General features: G+C 45.0%; 1 protein-coding gene across 2 annotated transcripts; it reads right to left on the reverse strand.

Moving 5' to 3' along the window:
• Positions 1–629: 629 nt before the first annotated feature.
• On the reverse strand, positions 630–24,237 carry LOC310834191 (somatomedin-B and thrombospondin type-1 domain-containing protein-like). 2 transcript variants are annotated; one of them, XM_083717694.1, is made up of 5 exons: positions 23,262–24,237; positions 13,322–13,507; positions 11,683–11,773; positions 3,357–3,515; positions 630–1,085 (listed from the first exon to the last, which is right to left on the reverse strand). In XM_083717694.1, exons 1-5 carry the CDS (start codon positions 23,491–23,493, stop codon positions 980–982), a joined length of 774 nt encoding a protein of 257 aa, XP_083573820.1. In that variant the 5' UTR covers positions 23,494–24,237; the 3' UTR covers positions 630–979. The 2 variants fall into 2 exon arrangements, with proteins under 2 accessions (XP_083573820.1, XP_083573821.1); XM_083717695.1 differs by having other exon boundaries at positions 13,322–13,504; positions 23,262–24,227.
• Between the last annotated feature and the right edge of the window lie 2,801 nt (positions 24,238–27,038).

Below are 27,038 nucleotides of genomic sequence, written 5' to 3' on the forward strand. Positions count from 1 at the left end.
GATTTGCAGCCATACCCCTTTAAGTCCAGTTAATTCTGATGGGTCTTGTTAAGTACAAACTACATCCCCTGGACTGTAAAACTAAGAGATAAATATGATGAACTTTTAATGGAAAACTGGAGGCCTTTTTGGGGGGATTTTCCAATGAAGTATAATTGTGATATAAAATAGTGAGCAAGATTTGAGATATGAACGGCAGGAGGCGGGGAATAAAAATACTGATAAGGATGGTCTATGGGGGTTTGGTAACAAGTTGGGTTTTCCCTGAACACATCTTCTTCGTCAGGCTTAAAACTTCTGTCCAGGTGGATTTTTTATAAAATTTGACAAAATGTCCGGGTTTTTAAAGCAGCATTTTTAAACCTAATAACACATATAATGCACTCTGCTGCTGACTCACAAGCATGAGTTAGGAAGGATACTATTAAATCAATACATCCTCTCCTAGTATCCACAACATTCCCACAATGCGCGAATATAAAATTGACATTCCTTGCTCTGCCCGCTTTTGACTCCGGCTCCACCCATAATGGAGATTTGACCCCTGGAACATTGCCCAGAAGGGAATATGTTTCTTGGGCTGGGGGCGGGGGGGAAACGTTCCCTGTCTTAAATAAAGTCGGGAGTCGTTGTGGAAAGCAGACAAAATATGCCATCTTCCATTTTAGCGGCAATAGTGGAGGTAGTATACCTTTTTCAGAGGTATATAATGTATGTATATATGCAGTTCTTTTTTTCTTTTGTTAACAAAGAGAGATTGAATCAGACGTTCTTGTGCTTGGAAACAATACACGGTCAGGTGTCCCTTATAAAACAAGTGGAAACAATGAGTGCATAATGATTGGGAAAATGTAGCTTGAGGGTTGCTACTGACTCCTGCAGCTCTCTTCTTTACGAAAAGAAAACAACCCAAAACAGCTGCAGCTGACGTTCGGTCTTTCTTCTCTTTCTTAAGATTGCCACTCAGCTTGACATGACGTCATATGAAGATAAAGGAGAGTTGAGGGCACACACATTTCTCCTGTAGAGACTCCTGTACCCAAGATCCCTGACAGCCAGCGATGGACGCCGCAGTCCAGAATGTTCTAGAGAAAGACAGAAAATAGGCTGGAGTTGACAAGGTACAGTTTCCAGTTCCTTCCTTTAAAAAAATTTTTTTTATTGATTTGTTACAAAAAGCAATATAAATAAATACAGTGGTACCTCGGGTTAAGTACTTAATTCATTCCGGAGGTCCGTTCTTAACCTGAAACTGTTCTTAACCTGAAGCACCACTTTAGCTAATGGGGCCTCCTGCTGCTGCTGCGCCGCCAGAGCACGATTTCTGTTCTCATCCTGAAGCAAAGTTCTTAACCCGAGGTACTGTTTCTGGGTTAGCAGAGTCTGTAACCTGAAGCGTATGTAACCCGAGGTACCACTGTACAAATAATATATATTTATGAAAATCAAAGTATTTCTGCACCTGTGAGTTCCATCGTTGAGAATAACGATAGACTTAAATATAGTCTTAAATGAGCCAGGCATATACTGAAAGCACTGAGTGACCGTGTGCCTCAATACTTATATAAGAAATAAAATCGTGCCATATGTGTGTGTGTGTATATATGTGTGTATATATGTGTGTGTGTGTGTGTGTGTGTGTGTGTGTATATCACCACAGAGTTGTTAAATCGGGCTAATTCCCCTCAGAGAGAGCTACAGCAGAAATTACATATTTGTACAGGATAATAGTTATCTAAATGTGCAATCTGTTGTTCGATTAGGAAACAAAAGATGAACTTGTTAAAGCTTCTATGACACACTGGGCAATACAGGACATAATATAGATTTGAATCTCTGGGGGGAACTTTGGAAGAGCGATCTGAAGTTCACAGCATGTTATTCATTGAAGGGGAACTACCAGAAAATGATTTACAGATGGTATTTAACTCCAAGTAGACTTGCTAAAATGTATAAGTCCGAATCAGAAAAGTGCTTTAGATGTAACGAGGTTGAGGGTATGTTTTATCATATGTGGTGGACTTGTAAAAGGGTAAAAGAATATTGGGAAATAATATATAATGAATTGGAAAAAATGTTTAAAGGTACTTTCCTAAAAAAAACACAAAAAACAGAGTCCTTTCTGTTGAGGATAATTCAGACTGAAATTCCCAGGTGTCAAAAAAGGTTATTTATGTATGCCACTACTGCGGCCCGTGTTTTGTTAGCCCCAAAATGGAAAACAAGTGAGGTCCTGACCAAAGAAGAATGGCAACTTAAACTGATGGAATACACGCAACTTTCAGATTTAACTTCTAGAATAAGAGAACAAGAAGAAAATACGTTTAAAGAAGACTGGAAAATGTTCACTGAATATATGGGTTAAAATTGTGTTCATTTAAAAACATTGGTAGCCTGAAGATAAATTCATCAGTGTAAATAAGTTTTGATGGATGTAACAATAGTTTACTGAATGTTTTAGTTTATGTAAAATATGCAGGGATGTTTGGTATGCAAAATGAACCACGGAAAGAGAAGAAGGGAAGTCACTGGTTTAAGGTTGTTTAAATGAATATTTTGAAATGTAAATTATAAAATTTAATTTTAAAAAAGTGTGTGTGTGTGTGTCTGTATAGTTAAATCTATGGTTTTCCCAGTAGTGATGTATGGAAGTGAGAGCTGGACCATAAAGAAGGCTGATTGCCGAAGAATTGATGCTTTTGAATTATGGTGCTGGAGGAGACTCTTGAGAGTCCCATGGACTGCAAGAAGATCAACCCTATCCATTCTGAAGGAAATCAGTCCTGAGTGCTCACTGGAAGGACAGATCCTGAAGCTGAGGCTCCACTACTTTGGCCACCTCATGAGAAGAGAAGACTCCCTGGAAAAGACCCTGATGTTGGGAAAGATGGAGGGCACAAGGAGAAGGGGACAACAGAGGACGAGATGGTTGGACAGTGTTCTCGAAGCTGCCAGCATGAGTTTGACCAAACTGCGGGAGGCAGTGGAAGACAGGAGTGCCTGGCGTGCTCTGGTCCATGGGGTCACGAAGAGTCAGACACGACTAAACGACTAAACAACAACAACAACAACTATATGTATATGCTAGCCTGGCAGAGAATCGGCACACTGTTCTTGCTGGATCAGGTATCCAGCTCTGACAATGCAGACATGCTTTCCCTCTGAGAACATGGCTTAATTTCTATGCATGTGTGAAACTAAGGCAAGAGAAAGCCTCTGTATAAGCCTGTTTAATTTATAGGCCTACAGAGTTCACTTTTGTGGGTTCCGCCAATGGCCGCTGTTGCTCTGGACCAAGTAAAGCTGTCTCAAAGATCACAGGTGTCTGTTTATTGAAGGAGTCTGCAACCACACACCTGGCTCCCTGCAGACCGTCCCCTTGGCACCGTTTCTTGCTGCCCACGGCATTCCCTTGGCATTCCACGCAGACACGACGCTCTCTCGCCAGCAGCCTGCTCCAGAAATGCAGGCGGCAGGCAGGGCTCACCTGCGTCAGGCGGAAGTAGATGCAGTAACTGGAAAGCACAGAGAGGGAGCAAGGAAAGGGTTAGATCTCCAGGCTTGGTTAAATTGCCTTCAAACCATTCCTGCCCTCCGCACCCCAGATATACACAAATGGAGGTCATTGTCTCTCGAGACAGACGGATGCCACCAACAACAGGATTGGGGGGGGGGGGGAGAGATGCAATACAGTTCCAGTTCAGGGAACAATCCACTTAAGAGCTCATGCACACTTGCATTCGTCCTGTGATTTCTTCTAGGTACAGGTCCACCAGGAAAACACTCTGCTTACCACTGAATCGGAACAAATGTGAATCTGCGCAATACCCAGCGGATGTTTGTTCTAATTCTGCGACCAACTATGGGTTTTCCCTGGGGAAAAGAAAAACCTTTGAGCCCCATGCTGAGAAATCATGGGACAAGTATAGAAGAGCCCCAAGTTGCCATTATGCCTAAGTTGGTCATTATACCAGTATACCTCAAGGAGCGTCTCCACCCCCATCGTTCTGCCTGGACGCTGAGGTCCAGCGCCGAGGGCCTTCTGGCAGTTCCCTCACTGAGAGAAGTGAAGTTACAGGGAACCAGGCAGAGGGCCTTCTCGGTGGTGGCGCCCGCCCTGTGGAACACCCTCCCATCAGATGTCAAGGAAATAAACAACTATCTGACTTTTAGAAGACAGCTGAAGGCAGCCCTGTTTAGGGAAGTTTTTAATGTGTGACATTTTAATGTATTTTTAATCTTTGTTGGAAGCTGCCCAGAGTTGCTGGGGAAACTCAGCCAGATGGGCGGGGTACAAATAATAAATAATAAATTTATTATTATTATTATTATTATTATTATTATTATTATTATTATTATTATTATTTTCAACAGAATATACAAACTGAAACACAGCCGCCCACTAGGTAGGAAGGTTGTCACAGCTATTGGGTCTTCTTTTCTAGGCAGAAGACTCCAGAGCAAGGGCAGGGCACGTTGCCCTCACTCTGATCTGGCTTCACAACGACACTGTCGTGATGATGTGGAGTTGATCACGAAGCCACACCCAAGCGAGGACAACGCTCTCTGCCCTGGCTCTGTCAAGCCTTGTCGAAGGGGGGAAGATGGCTAGCAGCCTAGGTACCCGGGAGTCGGAAGGATGCTACTAATGGGACCACGTAACGGAGCAACTCCGCTAGGAGGCAAGGTGGCAGAATTTGGGACATTTTAGTTTAAAGAAAATGTGAGCAAGAGGTGACATGATAGAAACATATTGTCAGCCTTCAGGAAATCGGCTTCTTGCCCCCGTGGCAGTAGATAAGCAGAACAAAGGAAAAGGAGTCTTCTTACCAGTTAGAAGCTGTCATAATCACAGCGAGAGAACAAAGAACACGTCTTCTAGAAATGGCGGTGCTCCCAATTAAGGATTACACCCCCCTTCTGTCCCTGTTAACTTCTACATCTTGTAATCTGAGTTTCCACCCTCTGTGCTTTCTGTTCTGCCACTTTCTGAGCTCTCCGGGACTTTGGAGAAGGGGGGTGAATGCTGTCCAGAGACTGTGAATCTGTTAACTCTCTCTTTTCCACTGTTTCTTCTCCTAGCTGTTCCCCATCCAGTATTTCCCAGCTTCTGCCTTCTGAACTGTGCCCCTCTGCAAACCACTGTTCCAAATCTATACTGTCCTCCTGCTCCTGGGAAGATTCAGGAGCAGGAACAGGGGAAGGGGGAGGCTCCCACCATTCCTCCTCAACACAGTCCCTGACACATATAGAAGGAAGGAAGGAAGGAAGGAAGGAAGGAAGGAAGGAAGGAAGGAAGGAAGGGAGGGAGGGAGGGAGGGAGGAAAGAAAGAAAGAAAGTTAGTTCTCTTACTAAGTGATTCCACCAACAGATGCAGAAGAATCCAAACTTCATCCTCAGCTTGCTGGTTAGGAGAAAGATGAATACACAATTTACACACCAAAGATCAGTGCTAGCATAAAGGAGACAGGATTGGTCAGATATGTTTGTTCTTTTTCTCTGTTTATAATATGGTGGCTGATCAAGCAGGGGTACCCTGCAGGGATGACCAAGGAATGCTACTTAGGTATTTCTCTTGGGATTCATAATCCAAAGCTTCTTATTTGCTTCTGCGACTTCCTGTTTATTCCTGGCTCCCAAACAGCATTCCCGGAGGCAAAACAGACCATCCTGTTCTGTGGTGGTCCAGTCCAGAAAAAAGCTCTGTGAAGGGAACAGGGTCCTCCTAAAAAAAACCTATTAACAAACTACAGCTCCCATAATTCTTTTGGGGAGGCCATGGCTGTTTAAAGTAGTATCAGAGGCCTTTAAAAGTACAGTCATACCTCATGTTACGTTTGCTTCAGGTCGCGCCTTTTCAGGTTGCGTCCCGTGGCGACCCAGAAGTACTGGAAAGGGTTACTTCCGGGTTTCGCCACTCACACATACGCAGACGCACAAAACGATGTCACGCGCATGTGTAAAAGCAGTGACTCGCGACCTGCGCATGCACAGATGCAGGTTGCGTTCTTTTCAGGTTGCAAACGGGCCTCCGGAACGGATCCCATTCGCAACCAGAGGTACCACTGTATAGTGGAACCAGACCTGGAGAGCCCTTCAAACATAGAATGTTTTCAGATAGAGAATTGTTCTCTGTGTGGTAGGCCACACAGCCAACTTCATGTCTGCCTTCCCTGCATGGGAGTAGATACATACATATCTCCATTGGATTGGGCTGCGAATTTATTAAGTAAATTTCTGTGCCCACCAACACCAAATGAGGTGTGTTGGGTGGCTAATGGAGACGGGACCTTTTTGGTGGTGGCCCCTGTTGTGAAATGCCCTCTCAAAAGAGTCTGGTCTGGCTCCATGCTATGATTACCGATACCTTATATCAGTACTAAGGATTGTATTCACTATAATGACAAGTACCCTGTTCCAACAGCACAAGGATTTCTCCTTACACAGTATTTTCACACTCTTCTCCCCCTGAATTTGTGCTGAGTTTCCCACCCAGCCTTCTGGCAAAGCTTTGGGGATGGCACAGGACACCTGTGTGGGAGTCCTATTACACTAACACTAATCCTTGCTCTGGCACAATTATTTAGTTGAATAACACCCCAAAAGAAGTCCTTTAAAAAAAAACAATTGCTGGCATTTAAAATCGTCCAGGTCTTTTGTAAAGTTTGCCCTGGCGGGTTTATCTGTTTACTGTGATGGTTCAGTTTTTTATTTCTTTTTTTTTAAATATACTTTTCAAGTTTATACACTTCACTAATTTTACAATCATTTTGACGTTTCAAAGGTGTGTCAATCTGCAAAGGAGCAGATTGTGTACATGTGTGTTTTTGTTGGGAGAGCACATTTTGTAAGAACCTAACTCAAAGGAGCAACAAGGAGAAATGATGGATCTGACCTAAATATTTATGTAAGAGACAACAAAAGTAAAGGTGTGACTAATTCTGCACACACAAATGGAAAAATAAAAACTTGGCTTCCTTCCTCTTCTTTCTACAGTTCCTTAAATTTATTTTTAATATCTTCAGCATATCCAAATGAACTTAATTTGCTCCTTTATTCATCTTCTTTAGATATATACTCTTATGAAACTGCAGGTGGTTACAATAACCCTGCCAATGTTTTTATCTGTTTGCAATTTATCTGTAAATATTCAATAAACCATTTCTATTCTTTTATTTAAAAAAAAATTATTATCTTGATTTCTTATTCTTCCGGTAAGCTTCACCATTTCTGCATATTCCACAATTTTTTGCATCCACGGTTTTGAGAGCGCCGTGTACGAAGGAGGCTTGTTTTTGCCAGATGTCACGCGACAGCTCCGAGAGCAATGCACGGACATCGCAAAGCCCGTCTGCTGTATCTCAGCAACACCAAAGCTTCTCCCTCTCGGAGACGCGGGCTTTGATTGCGTCTCCCTAATTAGGCCAGAATCTCTGGCTGGCACGACACTCTGGTGCGAGAATCCGGCGGCCGGAGACAATCGATGGAACATCAGAGGGGAAGGCGACATCGTCCAGAAATTGCTTGGCCTTGGCTGCTTTCCTCTCTCTCTCTGCTCTGGTTCTCTTCCAAGGAAAAGGGAGCCGGGAAGAAGTGTAGCTCTCCCAAGTACCGGTAACTATGCAAAAGAGGGGCCTCTCTCCTCAGTCCTTCAGGCCAGGATTAGATGCTGCTTGTGTGATTGAGCCAGCAAAGACTATACTCTCCAACATTTCTCCAATGAAAAATAGGGAAATCCTATTCAATAATAAGGAGCACGGGTGGCGCTGTGGGTTAAACCACAGAGCCTAGGACTTGCCGATCAGAAGGTCGGCGGTTCGAATCCCTGCGATGGGGTGAGCTCCCGTTGCTCGGCCCCTGCTCCTGCCAACCTAGCAGTTCAAAAACATGTCAAAGTGCAAGTAGATAAATAGGTACCACTCAGGTGGGAAGGTAAACGGCGTTTCCGTGTACTGCTTTGGTTCGCCAGAAGCAGCTTAGTCATGCTGGCCACATGACCTGGAAGCTGTACGCCGCCTCCCTCAGCCAGTAAAGCGAGATGAGCGCCGCAACCCCAGAGTCGTCTGTAACTGGACCTAATGGTCAGGGGTCCCTTTAACTTTACCTTTATTCAATAATAATAATGATGATAATAATTTATTATTTATACTCTGCCCATCTGGCTGGGTTTCCCCAGCCACTCTGGGCGACTACCAACAGAATATTAAAAACACTATAAAATATCAAACATTAAAAACTTCCCTAAACAGGGTGTTCAGATGTCTTCTAAAAGTCAGATAGAGTGGTACCGCGGGTTACATACGCTTCAGGTTACAGACTCCGCTAACCCAGAAATAGTACCTTGGGTTAAGAACTTTGCTTCAGGATGAGAACAGAAATTGTGCTCCGGCGGCAGCAGGAGGCCCCATTAGCTAAAGTGGTCTTCAGGTTAAGAACAGTTTCAGGTTAAGAACGGACCTCCGGAACGAATTAAGTACTTAACCCGAGGTACCACTGTAGTTGTTTACAGTAGATGCTTGGGTTGCAAACGTGATCCGTGCGGGATGCACGTTCGCAACCCGCAGCGGCACATCTGCACACGCGTGGGTTGCAATTTGGCGCTTCTGCGCATGCACCACTGCCGAAACCCTGAAGTAATCTGTTCTGGTACTTCTGGGTTTCGGCGGGTCAGTAACCCGAAAAAACTGAACCTGAAGCGTCTGTAACCCGAGGTATGACTATATTTCCTTGACATCTGATGGTAGGGCATTCCACAGGGCCAGCGCCACCACCAAGAAGGCCCTCTGCCTGATTATAGTTATTATTTTATAATTTATACCCTACCATCTGACTGGATTGCCCCAGGCACTCTGGGCTGCTTCCAACATATATAAAAATAAAAATTAAAATTAAACATTGAAAGAAAACCTCCCATATACAGAGCTGCCTTCAGATGTCTTCTAAAGGTTGTATAGTTACTTATCTCGTTGGCTCAGGGGTCGCCTAGCTCCATAACCCTCCAGCATTTCTCCAATGAAAATAGAGACATCCTAAGGAAAAGCTTGACATTTTGGGATCAAATCAGAAACCGGGACGGCTTCTGCAAATCTGGGACTGTCCCTGGAAAAATAGGGACATTTGGAGGGTCTGAAATATTGGTTCACTAGAACAAATGGGGCACTGCCCCACCTATCTGTCTGGATCAGAGGTGCAGTGGTCCCGGGTGGGTGTCAAAGACTAGAATCCCAGAACCAATCAGCATGGAAGAGGTGCTTTTTAGCTACCAAGAAGAGGTCTTCTCCCACTTTGTACTGATTGGAGCCAATCAGAGTCAGCCGCTGAGGCTTGGCTCCCAGGGCCATTCTAGAGAAGGTGAATGTGGGGAACAGCAAGGCTAAGTTCCCCTGTATCCTCCAAACATAAGCATCAAGGAAAACTGAAAACACAAGGTGCTTTACTTTCAAAAGAATGATGTGCAAGCCTTGTAGAGTGCAATGGAACTTCAAGGAAAACACAACTTCCTTCTTCTTTCTTCTTCTTAATTTCATTTTGTTATGTATTGAGTTGAATAGGATCCAAAAGGCAGCAGTCTGATTGGTACTAGAACAATGGGATTCAGAATGCAGCAGCCTGATTGGTCCTAGAACAATAGGATCCAGAATGCAGCAGTCTGATTGGTCCTAGAACAATAGGATTCAGAATGCAGCAGTCTGATTGGTTCTAGAACAATAGGATTCAGAATGCAGCAGTCTGATTGGTCCTAGAACAATAGGATTCAGAATGCAGCAGCCTGATTGGTCCTAGAACAATGGGATTCATAATGCAGCAGCCTGATTGGTCCTAGAACAATAGGATCCAAAAGGCAGCAGTCTGATTGGTCTTAGAACAATAGGATTCAGAATGCAGCAGCTTGATTGGTCCTAGAACAATAGGATCCAGAATGCAGCAGTCTGATTGGTCCACAGGAGCCACCCAATCCAGCTCCAGGTGGAAGGGAATCCGCAACCTGATTGGCCTACAGCAGAATCCCGGAATTAGCCAATCACGTGGGGCCCCTTGTGTAAATCATGTATATAAAGCAGACATTCTGGGGGAACTTCCATTCCTCCTCACCACTATGAGCTGAATAAAGAGCATGAAATCCACTCTCGACTCTGAGTATATTTCACATTTCTATATATGTACATTTCTATACATTTCTATGTGCATTTTGGTCCACCTTACTAGGCTGGAGAACCGCCTTGCAAAATTCAGAGAAATGATAATATCAAAGGGCAGCTTACCTATCATTTTTAGAAAGTGTGGATTAGGTAGATGAACTGATTTGAATCCCTTCTCCATTCCTAACTGGGGGTGGGCACAATTTGATTTGATCCGGAAGAGTCAAATGCTTTCTTTCTCACAGCCTTCCTGCCCCCCCCCCTGCCCCCGCCCGCTTTCCTGGCTTCCTTCTTTCTTTGCAGCAAGCTGATCCTGAACTAAAAGGACCTCTATTTGAGGTACAAGCCATGCAGTGAATTATTTCTCTCCCCCGACCCCCCCAACCTCACTAGCAAAGCCAGCCAGCTATGCTGAACATGTGTCCTAGCACATGATGCAAACTGGAGCCAAACAATGAACTTTGGGGCTGGCTGCTTAGTTAACTAGGCTACCCTAAACCCTCCAGCAACCCCTCCCCAGAGAAAAGAGATCTGGCAATGTTCCATGTTATGCACAGGAGACAGTGAAGAAGAATATGCAACCCAGCCACCCACACTTTTCCTTCTTTTTCTTGCTTTTGCTTGGAAAGGCCTCTCCCAGATAATATCCTGCTAATGTTCCTGCTTAAAATTCCATCCTCGCATTTACTAAAGCCAGTCACTGAACACAGGGAGGGGGAGGGAGAGAAGGGGAGGAGAGCAACACACAGGAGATCTCAAGAGGCGTTCACAAGAACGTAAGAGCTTAAACGCCTCAGGACCGCAATACCTCAAGGACCGCCTCTTCCCATATGAATCTAGCCAGCCCCTGAGATCATCTTCTGAGGCCCTCCTTTGTGTGCCTCCTCCTCGAGACGTGGCAACATGAGAACAGGGCCTTCTCCGCAGTGGCTCCCTGCCTGTGGAATGCTCTCCCCAGGAAAGTTCGCCTGGCGCCTTCATTATACACCTTTAGGCGCCAGGCAAAAATGTTTCTTTTTAACCAGGCCTTTGGTTGATTTGATTGACATCCCATGCCCTTTTAAAATGTGGCTCTTTTGGGGGGGGTTGGTGTTATTGGGTCATGGTTCTTATTTTGATTTTATATATTGTGATCTTTTCTGTGAACCACCCTGACGTATATGGTGGTATCAGGACCGGATTTAGGTTTGATGAGGCCCTAAGCTACTGAAGGTAATGGGGCCCTTTATATGTCCAGCTGTCCTTTGTCAACAACAAATTGTCGCTGTTTTTCATGTGGAATATATGCTATATGGTAATTTATGGACCTAATAAGTATCTAATGCCATTTGCACATGTTGGCATGCAACCAGTCCACGCAGAATGTAGGCACTCTATATATAGAAATGAGCAAAACAGTGATATTTTAGGGAGCAGGCTAGCAGGCGGGGCCCATTACTTACATCACAGGAGCCTACACAACACAAAACACTGTTGCTGTATGTAGGTTTTATTTTATTTTTTATCTTATATTTTGAAAATGTACATCCAGGTACATCCTACCTTGGCAGCTTCTCCCTTGTTAACATGTGAGGTCTTCTCCAGGGGTCCTTAAAATCCCTTTTAAAAGAATCGGGCAGGATCTTAGCCACCTCTGTCAAAAGAGACATGGAAATAAAAGGAGCCATGATCTGATTAAAGACACTCATCATGTCAGGCTAGCACAGAGAATTTAAGAGGAAAGAACAAGCTGAAAATTAATCGAAGGGGTACAATGTTGACAGCAAAGCTAGAGCAAAGTTATTTTTTATTCTCATTAGGAGCGCCATAAATTTACATACAGGCACTTAACTGCCTTTCAGTACTTCAAAACCTGCAAATTAATCAGCATTTACTTTATTTAAAGTCAAGCTATTCACATTTGAGCAGGTCAAATTATAATCATTCGTTGGGAATTGTTTCTAATTACAACCATCTTTGAATCTCAAAGCATGCACCATTTGTGACTTAATAGCACCGTTTTGATGCTATAAAACATAGCGCTATGTAAATCTTCCAAAGAATTGTTCACAGCAAATGAATTTGTGGAAGAAGAGCAGGGCAGTGTAGACACAAATGTCATTAGTGCATTTCTCACCCAAAGTAACTTAACAGGCTGGGGGGATGAAATGACTGCACTGTTAAGTTGTGGGTGAACATATCAGACGACACAGTGATTCTTCAAACACCTCTTGTTTATTCACAGGCCAGAACTGAACTGAACTGAACTGAAGGGTTCAGCCAGCCTGCTTATATAGAGCTCCACTGCAATGCAGCAGTAACCACTTTCTGGAACTATCCAATCGCTGAACGTCACTTTCAATCCCTTATTTGCATATGTGGACCTGAGTGAAAACCCCTAATGTATCCCCCTAATGGCCCAGGGTGAGAACCTCAGTACATAACATGCAGATTCTTGATTAGTTTTAACCAATGTTGCATTCTTGATTAGTTTTAACAAATGTTGCTTAGAACAAACCACAGTTCCCTGGGTTTGGACATACTGTGAAACCATGGCTTGTTCCAAAGTCAACTTGGGAGATTTTGCTCTCGCTCACAGAAGAGGAGGAGAAGGAATGAGGAGCGGGCTAGCCCAAGGCTCACTGAAGCCAGGGAAATTTTGCTGCCTGAAATGAATAACAGGGTGACGGTGATTCTCCTTGCATGTACAGATAATGAAGCTGGCAACAGAAACTTAAGGCTGTTGCACAGCAACCTTCCGTTTTCCCTTGCACCACCTTGAGCTCCGTGGAGAAAAAGGAGGGATATAAATTCCATAAATGAATAACAGGTAAATAATCGCTATATATAAAATTTATTTTATACAGTGGTACCTTGGTATTTGAACGTAATAAGTTCTGGAAGACCATTCTACTTCCAAAATGTTAAAAAACCAAGGCTCAAAGGGCGGTCTGCAAATTTAATTGAGAAAACTGAGAAACACTCAGTGGAAGCCATTCAACTTCCAAGGTGCGTTTGAAAACGGAAGCATTTACTTCCAGGTCTTCAGCGTTTGAAAACCGAAACGTTCGACTTCTGAGACATTCGAAAACCGAGGTACCGCTGTATATGCAATTGTTATGATTGCATTTAGATATGCACCTGTTATATATACATGTGTTTGCATTATATTGTAATCTCGCCACTGCTATCAGCATTGTACCTTTTGCTGCATCGCAGGCCGAATTCTCCCCAAGGCACCCCCGTCTCTGCTTTAGGTCTGGGCACGGGGTTCCTCCATTTCGAGGTGGCACGGTGACCTGGCGAGTCCGGTCTTTGCTGCCCGTACCGCAAAGAGCATTGCATTCGCTCCAGGGACCCCAAGGGCCGACCACACAGTCAACAGCTGCTAGAGATGAGGGAAGAAGGGGGTGGAATAGGATAAACCGGTGGAGGGGGGAACTCCACAAGGACAGTTGCAGCCAAGGGAGATCCCCAAGTAAGGGGGGGGGATAGGAGAAGTGTTGATAAAGAGCAGAATGAATCAGGGTAGGAACAGTATGTGAAGGGGGGGTGAGAGAGAGAAGGATTTGAAACAGATCAGTAGAGTCACCAAAGTTGGCACAAAACGTTTCGCACCTGTAACTAGAGGCAGGCAAAATCTATTTCCATTTCTCAGTTCCTCATTTTCTCAGACTTCTATTCAGTTCTCTATCTGTCCTCAGCAATAATAATAATAATAATAATAATAATAATAATAATAATAATAACAACAACTTACTTAAACTTCCTCAGCATTTTAGTGCAACTTTATCCTAACGCATTTTTGCAAACCTGTTTCCTCTAATACCCAATGGTTTTTATTTACAGTCGTACCTTGGATCCCAAACACCTTGCGAGTCAAACGTTTTGGCTCCCGAACGCTGCAAACCTGGAAGTGAGTGTTCTGATGTTGGTTCCGCGGCTTCCGATTAGCTGCAGGAGTTTCCTGCAGCCAATCGGAAGCCGCACCTTGGTTTCCGAACGTTTTGGAAGTCGAACGGACTTCCGGAACGGATTCCATTCGACTTCCGAGGTACCACTGTGTTTATTTGGTATGGTACTGTCACGGACATAAGCACAGACATTTCCGCTTTACATATGCATTGCTGTACACTGCATTCGGTTAAAAAACTGCAACATGAAATTCAGACACGTGTGACTTTCCCAGGGTAATTCAAAGGATAGCGGCATACCGGTTCGGGAAGCGTAATCAGGAAGCTTCGCGTTAAAATACAACCAAAGTTGAATTTCTCCCAGATTTCTAGCTGCAACGAAGCCACAGAAAGCCCCACCTTTTCCCCCTCCCACTCCCTGCTCAGCTCATGGCTCATGTCTGACTCGAATGGGCATCACTCAAAGAGACAGCGCTTGGAATCCTGAGGATTTTGGCGAGGCCAAACAGACCCGGGTATCCCCGTCGAGCAATAAGCCCCCTGTCTCCACTGGCAAAACATGTTAGCTTGCCCTTCCTTCTGACTCACTGCATCCAGTTGTCTTCTTGAGGCCTCATCCCATGGCTGTCTAGCCTGCTTGCTCCGAAATCCCACGCCCCGCAGGGGAGGGTACCGTTGGCAGCCCAGCCCCCATAGCAAGCCCCCAGCACGCTCACCATCTCTTCCAACCCCTTTCCCTATCAAAAAAACACTCCATCGGGCAAAACGGAGATCTCATCCCGAAGCAAGAGACTTTCAGGGCAGTTCACAATCCAGGACAGGCTGCGTTTGATCCCTGTCATCCGAGAGGCGGACAAGAATGGAGAGAGATTCAGAGATGCAAGACACATATTGGCAAAAGATCCCATCCTTGCTTGTATTTTTGACTGGTTTAGCAGGGACAGTTGTGACTTCTTGGTCCCTCTCTCATTTCCTTGGCTTTGTACCACCCTCTCGTCTCTCTGCCTCTGAGAGAGATGCCTCCTTAAAATTTTAGTACAGTGGTACCTCAGGTTACAGACTCCACTAACCCAGAAATAGTGCTTCAGGTTAAGAAATTTGCTTCAGGATGAGAACAGAAATCGTTCTCCGGTGTGGTGGCGCGGCGGCAGCAGGAGGCCCCATTAGCTAAAGTGGTGCTTCAGGTTAAGAACAGTTTCAGGTTAAGTACGGATCTCCGGAACAAATTAAGTACTTAACCTGAGGTACCACTGTAGTGCGAGTTTGCTAAAATTGTCCTCTTTTGGGGTTGAAAGTGGGATGACAGCTTTAAATGCTCAGCCGCTCTGAGCCCGGCCTTGGCTAGGGAGGGCGGGGTATAAATAAAAATTATTATTATTATTATTATTATTAAATGCAGAGTGCAGATTGGGGGGAACTTCTAAAACTGGCCCTCAGCCTGCAACCTACAACTTTCATACATATATATTAAGTTCCTTGTTTATTTAGGGGGGGGTGGTGATTTGTGTTTATGTGTGGTATCAATCACCTCCTTCCCCTCTTCTTCTCCTCTGAACGTCGCCGTCTGAGTTGATATTTTATCCGTTTTCACGCCAAGCAGCCCAATCTAAACATAAAACGCTATCCCCAAATTATGCTACTTCCGTCATCGGTCCTTAATCCCTCGCTCGTGAGAAATTCCAGATGTGCTGACATCTGCTTCTCCTTTGCCAGGCTGAGAATAGGTTGTCTATCCATCGCACGGAGGCCCCCATTGTCCTGAATTAAGCAGAGAGGGGCCAGTTAATTGTCAAAAACCGCCATGTTGGGTCAGTTCAAAGGATACAAGGCCGTGGTTCTTAGGGGCTGAGGAGGATTAAGCTGCCCTCAGCCCCCTCATCAACCTTTGAGGCCACTGACACTAGAACGGTCCCTTCCTGAAGGCCATGTAATGAGATCTACTTTTATTTCTTCTTTTTAAATCACTTGAAAACTCCACACCAAGGGAAGTGGTGGGTACAGAATCAGATAAGGATTTGTTTGAGACACAAGAGCTCGTAGATGGAAAAGATGCCTTTGAAGGAGAACCACTGGAAAGGATTAGATTGTGATGACAAGGGTGAAGAGGTGAGAATGTCCCACTACTTGACCTGGGAGACACGGGTTCAAATCCTCACTGAGCCATTAAGTTCACAGGGTGACTTTGAGTCAGTCATTGTCTCTCAGTCCAGCCTACCTCACAGGGTTGCTGTGCGAGGAGAGGGGACGAGGAGAGCCGTTTATGCCGCCTTGAGTTCCTCAGAGGAACTGTAGGGTTTAAAGGTAAGGATAAATAAATTAAGTAAACTATAGAGAGGTGGGCAGGGCGAAAGGAGAGATGTGTGCATTTGTCAGTGTTGGTTTCCCAGTTCTTCCATCTTAAGTTGTGTTATTCCACATTTCTGCATCAGTTTTTTGTTTAAGAAAAGTTGTCAACATCTTAGAGGACTTATCCAATCTTTTGAATGCAGCTTTAGAATGCAAAAAAACCAGTAACTCACTAGTACAGCACCTCCATTTCATGTAGAAGGTCCCAGGTTCAAGTCCTGCCATGTCCAGGTAGGGTTTGGGAAAGAACCCAACCTGAAATCCCAGACAGTCCCTGCCGGTGTAGTCAGTACTGAACTAGATGGACCTATAATTTGACTAAGACAATTTCTTGTGTTCTCACTGTGTCCTAATTTCACCTAACCCAAGCAATTCTACCTCAATGAAATGCATTTTTGGCATGTTATTTCCACACACACGAATATGTATTTATTTTATTTATTGAATTTATATACCGGGGGGGGGGGGGTTCAGGGGGGTTCACACAAAAGACCACAACATATAAAATCAAACCAAAAACAATAACCCAATAACCCACCCACCCCCAAAAAAGCCACATTCTAAAAGGGTGTTGGATGTCAATAAGATCAACCAAAGGCCTGGTTAAAAAGGAACGTTTTTGCCTGGCACCTAAAGGTGTATAACGAAGCTCAAATGCCATACGTGAACATTTTTACACACACTGGAGAATTGGCACCCCCAAATTTGGAGAAGTGCAAATTCCAAAGGATGTCTGCATTATTTTGGTTTGTATCTTCTTTCAGGAAACACAAACCGAACTAAATTCTACCCAATCTCTGCACCTGGAAGCCTTCTTGATGCACTAAAATTAATGGCAATAGTAACTAACCACAGAGAAACTGAAATAGACAGATTTCCCCACCCCCTAGTTAACGGAAACTTTCCCATGGCGAAGCCTCGAAACACGAAGGGTGCCCATTCTTTTCCCCTCCCAGCCTCCAGACGATTTCGCCCCTCTCTTTTTCTCCCACAGCTCTGTTCAGCCATTCATTCATGTGTGGTTCATCTGCCATCAGCACTTATTTGCTCTGGCCAGAGAGAGACCCACACCTTCTCCCAAGAGCGTCACACGTGGTTTTCCTTTGCCGAGAAACAATCTGCAAAAGTCCGTTCTCTGCATCCGATTCCATTTAGCTGAATGATTTGGGGTGGGGGAAGACCCTGTGTTCCAAGCACAATGCCACCCTGCTTTGCAAAAAAGAAGTAAGCCTTGAGAACATGAAATGTCTTTGCTGGCTTCCTAGTTTCCAGGAGATTAAACAATACTCACCTTACCATATCAACAGCGGAGCTCAGCTTGGAAGCCTGCCATAAATATTTTGTTTAGAGGAGTAGCTGAGGACACCATTTCGTAGTCTGATTCCAATGGTTCACAGATGGAAACAGGAATGCGCTTGGAACACTGATCAATTTTGTTCGTAATTTAATGAGAAAGTACCCAATTCAAGGGTGGTGCTGTGGGTTAAACCACAGAGCCTAGGACTTGCCAATCAGAAGGTCGGCAGTTCGAATCCCCGCGACTGGGTGAGCTCCCGTTGCTCAGTCCCAGCTCCTGCCAACCTAGCAGTTCGAAAGCACATCAAAGTGCAAGTAGATAAATAGGAACCGCTCTGGTGGGAAGGTAAACGGCATTTCCGTGCGCTGCTCTGGTTCGCCAGAAGCGGCTTGGTCATGCTGGCCACATGACCCGGAAGCTGTATGCTGGCTCCCTTGGCCAATAAAGCGAGATGAGCGCCGCAACCCCAGAGTCAGTCACAACTGGACCTAATGGTCAGGGGTCCCTTTACCTTTTTACCCAATTCACACTTCTCAAATTATTATTATTATTATTATTATTATTATTATTATTATTATTACCACCCTTCATCCGAAGATCACAGGGCAGTTTACAATGCAAAAACGCAAACATGCCTACATACCATAATAGCAAACAAAAACAATGCCCCCCCCCCCAGTATTACATGATAGAAATCATGTAATTTTGATAGAAATCATGTAATCATCTGAATTTTGCAGTGCGGTTCTCCAACCAAATAAAACACATATGCTCAGGAGGAAATGTGCCTAAAAATGCATATATCAGTGAAAATTACATACAAATGCATGATATTATGGGAAATTGCTCATAAACACTTTAGGAAAAACTCCATACAGATACGTAAATATTAGAGCAAGTCGCACTAAAATGTTGATGAATGCTTATGAGGACTTTAAAAAAACACACAACCATTCGCAGACCGATGCTGAATTTAAGATTGGAAGAATGAGAAACTGAAATTGAAAGATCCATCCATTTCTAATTATTAGCCACTCCTGAGACTTCCTAAATCTTCTATCCAATTGGAGTTATTTCTTTCCTGTTCCATTTCCTCCTTATTTTCCCTGAGGGGGTTATTATTATTATTTTTTAAGTGTGTCCTTTCTAGAGATGGGTGTATCTTTCATTTCTGGGCCACATTAAAAGCATTATGTGGCTTCCCCCAAAGCATTCTGGGAGCTATAGTTCCCAGGAGTTGTTAGGAGGCACCCATTCCCCTCACAGAGCTACAGTACCCAGAGTGGCTTAACAATCAATCCCTCTTCCCAGGGAATTCTGGGAACTGTAGTCCTAGAAGGGGAAGAGGGGTTCTCCTAACAACTCCGAGCTTCCGTCGCAAACTACGGCTCCCAGAATTCTTTGGGGGAAGCAATGACTGCTTAAAGGGGTATTAGGACGCCTGTTTTTATTTTGTATTTTTATGCTGCAAACAGTTCCAAGATCTTCAGATGAAGAGTGGCATGCAATTTTAATAAATAAATCTTTAAAGTAGATTGTGAATGTGGCTACTCTCATTTTCTCAATATTCATGCCGGGGATGGCGTCTGTGAGCCAACCACCCTTTTGGTACCCACAATGCCCCCACCCCAACACGTGGCTATGACCCAGGGCATTGTGGGAAATGGAAACAGTGGCGCCTGCAGTTCCTTTTGGTCACCAGCAGCCCTGTTTAGGGATGTTTTTAATGTTTTATTGTGTGTTTAATATTCTGTTGGGAGCCGCTCAGTGTGGCTGGGAAAGCCCAGCCAGATGGGCGGGGTATAAATATTATTATTATTATTATTATTATTATTATTATTATTAGCTGGCTAGGGGGAGCATACCAGGGGTCCCATCAAACTGTCCATTGCCAGGGGTCCTTGGGTCATCGGTATGAGGAAAGGGAAGCAGCGGTCATCTCAGCCGCTCTCACCCTGAGCTTATCCATGCTCTCGGGAGTGAATCTGTTTCTAAACCAACAAGGTGCTGCTAGGGCGGTTTCTAGCTTCCTGACTCTTTTATTCCCTGGCAGAGACCATTGCTCGGTAATCGAGCTGAGTTGTGACTGGACTAATCTCCCTGGAGATGAGGGGTGGCTTACTGAGGCCGTTCCCTCTCCTCCCCCAAATCCCTCATTCCAACCGCGCTGTGTTAACATCAACAACAGACGAATTTCTTTGCAACAGACACTCTCCGAAAGACAGGGGCGGCGCAGAGACTTCCATAGGAGCCAACTCCCAAGACCCCAGGTCCCTTCGGGCCCCCAATAAATATCTGAGGGGGTCGTGCTTGAGGCTTTATGTTATTGTTGTCCAGGTTGCTATCATTATCATTATCCCTACTAAGTAAAGGTAAAGGGACCCCTGGCCATTAGGTCCAGTCGTGGCCGACTCTGGGGTTGCGGCACTCATCTCGCTTTATTGGCCGAGGGAGCCAGCGTACAGCTTCCGGGTCATGTGGCCAGCATGACTAAGCTGCTTCTGGCGAACCAGAGCAGCGCACGGAAACGCCGTTTACCTTCCCGCCAGAGCAGTACCTATTTTTCTACTTGCACTTTGAGGTGCTTTTGAACTGCTTGGTTGGCAGGAGCAGGGACCAAGCAACGGGAGCTCAGCCTGCCGCGGGGATTCGAACTGCCGACCTTCTGATTGGCAAGTCCTAGGCTCTTCCAAAGATGGAAAGAAGTCCTTACCAAAGAATGGTAAATCAAATTGTTGCACTATGCCAAAATGGCAAAGTTGACCGGACAGCTCAGGAACCAAGAAGACCAGAACTTTAACAAAGAATGGGAAATATTTATAATTTATCTTGAAGTCTACTGTAAGCAGATGAGCAGGATTACAACATGAGCAGGCTGAGATGACCGCTGCTTCCCTTTCCTCATACTGATGAGCCAAGGACCCCTGGCAATGGACAGGATTACACATGAGCAGGATTACAATAACACTTGTAATGTAACAAGTACTATGGAGACGTTGGAGTGATATAAAATATAGATTATGGAAAAAGATGCAGTAGAAAAGTCTCAATAATAGGACCAGTGCTTTTTTTCTAAAAAAAAAAAGTTTAGGGGTATTCTCATTTTGCTAATCATATTGAAATACTGCCCCCCAATAAGGCCAAACTTAGATTCACAAACTATTTAGGGGTATGCGTACCCCCAGAAAAAAAGCATTGTATAGGACCCATAGAGAGGAGGTGGGAAGTCCAGTGATTTGGAGGAATCTGTAAATGTGGAAGTGTATGGTGGTATTGTTATGATTTTATACTTGTAAAACCAAATTTAAGAAAATATTTCAAAAACAAAAAACAAGAACCCAGTAATCCACCCCTCCTCAACCGATTTTAAAAGGATGTCGGTGCAAATTTTGTAGGGCATCTCCACACACACACAAACACACACAATCAGATCCTCTTCCTGCCGCACATCGTAAAGCTGTGTGCGCTCAAAACTGTCCTCGCTGCCTTTCTGTTGACAGTAAACCTGGACTCTCCGCATTAATGTGGGAAGCCATGTGTGAGAACAGAGATGCCAGACCTATTCAGGACCATTCACAAGCTTGGCCGGAGGCTTCCGATTGGCCAGGGGAGGGGGCTGGTAAATGGGAGGGAGAGGATTTGGGTTTTAGGGTGAGTCGATCGCTGGGCTGAGAACAGTGCGCTACAAACAGATTGCATCTGTTCCGCAGTTCTGTGCTGAAAGCTTTGGACCACTGGAGCCAACCGATATATACTTAGAGAAAAGACTTTATTGAAATGTATAGACTTCAGTTAAGCCCTGTTCATTAATTTCAGTGGGTCTACTGTGCAACTTAAGCCCCATCACAGTACACATTTGAAGCTAGATCATACCACTTTAAACAATCGTGGCTTTCCCCCACCCCCAAGGATCTTGGGAACTGTAGTTTCCCAATTTACTCACAAATTTATTGACATCTGCACGAATTATTGTAGCTAGGAAGTGGAAGAGGAAAGCAGAATATAAAATGGAAGAATGGTATAAAGAGGTGTGGGATATACAAGAGAAATTATTTTGAAGAGATATGGAAGGTGTTTGTAGAATTTGTACTGTTAAAATGGAAAGGGGTCAAACCATCGCCAGAGGTGTCGAAATTTTGGGAGGTTGGATAGTTACAATGGAATGGTCTCGGTGGTGGGGTGAACATCATCATCATCATTATTTATGATTATTACTGTCAAAATAAAATAAAAAATGTAAAACAAACAAACAAAAAACGCTGCATGTAGTTAGGAGACCCCCTATTCCCCTCACAGAGTAGTTTAACCATCAGTCCCTCTCCCCAGGGAACTTTGGGAATTGTAGTTCTGTGAGTAGAATAGCAGTCTCTGAACAGCTCTTAACAAACTATAGCTCCACAACTGTTTGAAATGGTATGATATTGCTCTGAATGTGTTAAGTGTAGGTAGGGCCTTAACCAACATGTTTTGTCCCAGCAGGGGTGATTTTATCTTCTCTCGGGTCTTTGGCAAATTAAACAATCCATGGCCCTTTAATTGGGGGGTATTGTTTTTGTTTGTTACTATGGTATGTATTTTTGGTTTTTATAATGTAAACCACTCTGTGATCCTCAGATGAAGGTAAGAAATAACAACAACAACAACAACAACAACAACAACAACAACAACAACAACAACAACAACAATATGATGATGATGATGATGTCTCTGGTCAGCAGAGAATCCCAAATGTGATAGGGTTAGCTGACTTTGTTTTGAAGTAAATGAAGTCATCCATGTTATGTCTGCACAGGGGCGTCTCCACAGGCCATTAAGTTCAGATTCCACAATTATCCAAGTGCTCCCAGCTGTGAGTGATCCAGTAGATACCTTGATCCCAAGCTGCGAAGAGCTTTAAAAAGATTATTTGTTTGCTTGTTTGCTTATTAAATGAGGCCCCTCCATTAATACTACAACCCAGCAAGGTAGGCTAAGCTGAGAGTCAGTGGCTGGCCTCCAAGGTGAGCTTCATGGCCAAGTGGGAATTCGAACCCTGGTCTCCCAAGGTCCTAGTCCTGATGCTGTGACCACTACACCACATGATTACACGGGAACCAGGCAGTGATGGATGAATATGTCAATTTTGTTTCCCGTTTCCCATTTTTCCAGTCAGTCCCCCCACAACTTTGTGAGAATTCATCCCAATAAACCCATTTTTACAAACTAGTTCCCACAACGAAATGCATTTTTATACATCTATTTTCACTAAGAGATGCAGTTTAACACACACTTTCCCCTAACATACATATTTCTGGGTATGTTATTTGGTTGGGGAACCGCACTACAAAATTCAAGGAAATGCAAATTCGGACAGATCGCTGTCATTTGTTTCAGGAGTGCAAATTTGGACATTTCGTATTAAAATGTGCCCTGGACTGAATGCCTCCCCCATCTCTAGCACCGGGACATGTTGGAGATTCCCCCTTCTGGAATCTGTTCTGCCTGAGAAGCACCCACAACTTCCTGAAGGTCGAAGGGCACATTGCACAGCCACCAAGAGACATCCCGCTGCAGTCACCCCTTCTCACCCAGAAGTGCCAACTCACCCGAGATCTGGCAGACGGAGTGATAATCTTCGCAGCAATCCCCAGTTTTCTCACAGTACGTGTCACAGTAACACAGTGTTTTCCTCAGAGAAAAATCGGAGCACTCGTTATTCCGGCCAGGGCAGCATTTGTGGGCCTCTCGGTCGCCACATCCACCCTCGGCGAGGCCGTGCACCAGAAGCCACACGCAGAAGACTAGCTGGGACCCCACACCGGTTCCGGGTTCCCTCATGGCTTGCCTCCCCTACGAAACTGGCTTCTAGAAATCACCGAGTGTGGGTGACCTTTCGTCACCACAAGTCACACCGGACGGCCTTCAACAGCTCTCCAGACGTTTCGCCCAGTTTCTCTCTATTTCGCACTCGCTCCTGCTCCAAAGCCAGGCCCTCCGCGGAGGGAATGGGTTCCCCAGGCAAAGGATTAAAGCGGCATGATGTCCCACGACGGAAGAGACTCAGCGGAAGCCTCGAACTTCTCATCTACCCGGCCGACGGCGTTTGAGAGGAAGGAAAGACGCCTCTTATTTAAGAGACCGGCGGTGTTGGCAGGTGGTTCTCAGTGACTGAACATTGGCATCTGGGTCGCTGGAGAGATTTTTGCTGCTTGAAGAGAAGGCTCTTTGCCTTTCCCCCCTCTCATGGACGGCTGGCAGCAAAAGCTGTCACCGCTCAACTGGGCTTCGAACTGGTGATGGCCTTTTATACAAGAAACAACATCGAACGGGTGTTGTTCCCAATGCACACAAGGGGATTGGCTGGACATTTACCACCACCCCTTCCAAAAAAAAGTTATTCCCCTCCTTTCAGTTCATGTGTAAAAGTTTCTCCTGGGTCTTAAAGCCAGATTCTCTAAGAATCTGGAAATACTTTTTTTAAAAAAGGCAAAAGACCCTCATGGTGATTTATATATATATGCATATTCCAGACAACCTGCTTATTGACTCTTCTTTGCAGGGAGATTAGATGACATTGGTTAATTAATTAGCATTCTTTCCAATTTGTTTGCGGGGAAGTTGCAATGCTGTTGCGTTATTATCGTCTTGATTTTAATGTATGTATGTATGTGGGGGCTATGCTTGTTTGCTTTGTTTTTTTGGAAGTCACTGTGAGTTGCCGTGGCAAGAAAAAAGCGACTAGTAAATTGAAATAATAATGATGCTGCAACAAAGCTAGCATTAGCCCACCCTTTTCAGTTCCCCATCACCTTCTATATCATAAAAGTCTGATCTTAAGGCGACTTTCATTCCCTGGGAAGAGGGATTGATTGAATGGTAACTCCTTCTCCTCCTCCTCTCTCTCTCTCTTTGTGTTCAAAAAGTGTGTCCTCTCTAGAGATGGGTGGATTTATCTATCAGTTTTGGTCTCAATCACATATTTATGCAACCCCCGAGCAAGACATCTGAAGGCAAGCCTGTTTCGGGAAGTTTTTATTATTTGATCGCGATTTTCATACTCTGTTGAGAGCCACCCAGAATGGGTTGGGCAAGCCAGAGAGGTGGGTGGCATACAAACAACAACAACATTTAAAGCATTACTATATCACTCTAAAGCGACACGGGTAGCACTGTGGGTTAAACCACAGAGCCTAGGACTTGCCGATCAGAAGGTCGGTGGTTCAAAACCCCGCGACGGGGTGAGCTCCTGTTGTGCAGTCCCTGCTCCTGCCAACCTAGCAGTTCGAAAGCACGTCAGAGTGCAAGTAGATAAATAGGTACCACTCCAGCAGGAAGGTAAATGGCGTTTCCGTGTGCTGCTCTGGTTCGCCAGAAGCGTCTTACTCATGCTGGCCACATATACGCTGGCTCCCTCGGCCAATAAAGCGAGATGAGCGCCGCAACCCCAGAGTCGGCCACGACTGGACCTAATGGTCAGGGGGTCCCTTTACCCTTATACCACTCTAAACTGTCATGGCTTCCCCCCAAAGAATTCTGGGAGCTGTGGTTTAGCGAAGGTGCTGAGAGTTGCTAAGAGACCCCTGTTCCCCAACAGAGCTACAATTTGCAGAGTGGCTTAATGATTGATCCTTCTTCCCAGGGATCTCTGGGAATTGTAGCCCTGGGACTAGAAGGAGGTCTCTTAACAACTCTTGAGCACCCTCAATAAACCACAGCTCCCAGATTTATTTGGAGGAGTATGGTGGTATGGTGTGAACATGGCCGAGTGGTCCCTATTGAGTGTTTCAGTGGCTGGGAACATCAGAGGCTTCTGGTTCCTTGTTCTTTAGCGGGCAAGTCTTGGTGTCCTCTCCTTGCTGAATGAACCCTTTTTGATACTGGCTGCGGGTGTCCCCCTGCCTGACCTTGTCCCCTAGATTGTGTTTAGGCTAGACTGATTCTATGGGCTTGGCTGGACTGTGCAGCCCTGCCCTCAGTGGTGAGCGTTTTGGTGAGAGGCTCTTTGGACTGAAGATACAGTGGTACCTTGGTTCCCGAACGGCTTGGTTGTCGAACAAATCGGCTCCCGAATGCCGCAAACCCAGAAGTGTTCCAGCCTGTGAACATTTTTTGGAAGCCGAATGTCTGTTTCAGTTGTTGGCATTGTTTCTGGGGTCAATCAGCCAACTGGCTTGCGAACGTTTTGGAATTCGAACGGAGTTCCAGAACAGACTGAGTTCGAGAACCAAGGTACCACTGTACTTTGTGGAGCACAACACATCCCCACATTTCCCAGAAGCAAACAAAAGTCAAGAGCTGCCAAGAAACAATGGTTAGGAGAGAGTGCTCTTGCACCCGTGTCCCACTTGTTGGCTTCTTCGAGGCACCTGGTTGGTCAAAGGCAAGAACAGGATGTTGGTGTCGATGGGCCTGTGGCCTGACCACCGGCAAAGTTCTTCTGATCTTAATGTGTGTTAGGGCTGGGCAATATATCATCCAAAACCGGTTTCATCTCATGATATTGGTTTCATAATTTTTAACCTGGCAATGTAATGCCAATCATGCTGTGTGTGTGTGTATGTGTGTGCTATGCAGAAATCACAAAGTGGGGGAAACCGCGAAGCCAGCCAATGCCTCTACATAGCTCCATCCTTATTTCAGAACTGTGATCTGTCAGTAAGTATATTGCAATGTTGAGCAGGAGATAGATCACAGATGTTTAGCTGGTGATACATCACAGAGTTGAAAACCAGCTCCATCCTTGTTTCAGACATCGTGATATATCGGTATCTCGCAATGCTTAGCTGGTGATGTTGGTGATATATCGGGATGTTGAAAACCAGATTACTGCCCAGTCTTAGTAGTCACAGTGGCTTTGCTCTGCCTTTCACAGTCGGAGACAGAAATGCTTCTGAATACCAGAAGGAAGAGGGTTCTTGTGCTTGGGCCCTGGGTTTCCCAAAGGCATCTGGGCCACTGTGATGCTGGACTAGAAGGGCCATTGGCCGGATCCTGCAGCCTCTTATGTTTGTGTCCATGTGCAAGCATTGAGGTGCAGGCATTCATTGCCCGGGATGCAGGTGGCGCTGTGGGTTAAACCACAGAGCCTAGGACTTGCTGAACAGAAGGTCGGCAGTTCAAATCCCCGCACAGAGGTGAGCTCCCGTTGCTCGGTCCCTGCTCCTGCCAACCTAGCAGTTCAAAAACACATCAAAGTGCAAGTAGATAAATAGGTACCACTCTAGCGGGAAGGTAAATGGTGTTTCTGTGCGCTGCTCTGGTTCACCAGAAGCGGCTTAGTCATGCTGGCCACATGACCCGGAAGCTGTACACCGGCTCCCTCGGCCAATAAAGTGAGATGAGCACTGCAACCCCAGAGTCAGTCACGACTGGACCTAATGGTC

Source organism: Podarcis gaigeae (assembly GCF_964106915.1).
Source record: "Podarcis gaigeae genome assembly, chromosome: 16".
NCBI classification, from domain to species: Eukaryota; Metazoa; Chordata; class Lepidosauria; order Squamata; family Lacertidae; genus Podarcis; species Podarcis gaigeae.